General features: G+C 36.1%; 1 protein-coding gene across 1 annotated transcript; it reads left to right on the top strand.

Annotated features, from left to right (window-relative positions):
• Positions 1-395: 395 nt before the first annotated feature.
• On the top strand, positions 396-830 carry LOC120079194. The gene has a single exon (XM_039033360.1). The coding sequence runs from the start codon at positions 396-398 to the stop codon at positions 828-830; it is 435 nt and encodes a 144-aa protein (XP_038889288.1).
• The last annotated feature ends 262 nt before the right edge of the window (positions 831-1,092 follow it).

Raw genomic sequence — 1,092 nt, 5'->3', positions numbered from 1 at the left:
CAAATTCACTCCATTTGTGAGTTCCACCACTCAAATTCAAGGCTGAGAATAGTAGAGAAGATCTTTTGGTGGTCCACGAATTCAATTGGAAGAGTTTGCAACTCAAATACGTGCATGAAGAGGATCTTCAAAGGTATGTGTTGAAACTTTCTTTATTACTTATGAATATTCTTATTTTAATGTCAAAATTAAGTAATTAGAATGCTTAATGATCGTGTTTTCTTTCGCTACGTGTTTCTGTTTTCCAACAGAATGTTGTATTAAAGGACGATCGAACATTGCCAATAACTAAATTTCTTGATAACATAAGTGGTCTGTTGCAAGAGTGGTTTTATCGGCGAAGAACCTACACATCGAGTGGTCAAATGATGCTTTTATACTATGCGGAGGTGAAAATGGCAATGGTAGAGTATAGATCTAGAAGACATTTTGTGAGGCCGATTGATCTACACATTTTTGAAGTCATTGATAATCACCTTAGTGGAGTTGTTGTTTTGAATGTGTGTACGTGTACATGCAAGGATTTCAATTATTACGACATGCCATGCTCCCATGTGATTGCAGCAACCCGTTATCGGAACATTGATCCATACACACAATGCTCCCTTTGTTACAACATTCAGGTTGTTTACGGATTATATGCAAAACCTATTTTCCTTGTAGGCCCTATTTTAGAATGGCCTCGGGGAGATGATTACAAAGACATCCAGATATTGCCACCGATATGTGTCACTCAAGTTGGCCACCACTGGGAAATAAGAATACCATCTATAGAAGATGTCACTCAGATTCACAAATGTATTAGGTGCGGTATGCGGGGCCACAATTGAGTAATTTACCTACAACCATTGACAACGACGTGAATCCAGTTTATGTTAAAATTTGATTTGGTTATTTTACGGTGTAACATCTTGTAATTAAACTAATGTGACAATGTAATATTTAATTATCTCAAGAGAAATATCAAAAGAAGGCGTAGAAAATATGCACCATTAAAGATAAACGAATGCACTAATAAATAGCTTTTTCATGTATATTTCTACAACAAACTAACGTCTGAAGACATCCATATTTGATTGGGTCAAAGTGGAC

The sequence above is a fragment of the Benincasa hispida genome, chromosome 6 (assembly GCF_009727055.1).
Source record: "Benincasa hispida cultivar B227 chromosome 6, ASM972705v1, whole genome shotgun sequence".
In the NCBI taxonomy this organism is placed as follows: domain Eukaryota; kingdom Viridiplantae; phylum Streptophyta; class Magnoliopsida; order Cucurbitales; family Cucurbitaceae; genus Benincasa; species Benincasa hispida.
Note: the sequence above shows the minus strand (reverse complement) of the source record. Positions and strands in the feature narration are given on the sequence as shown.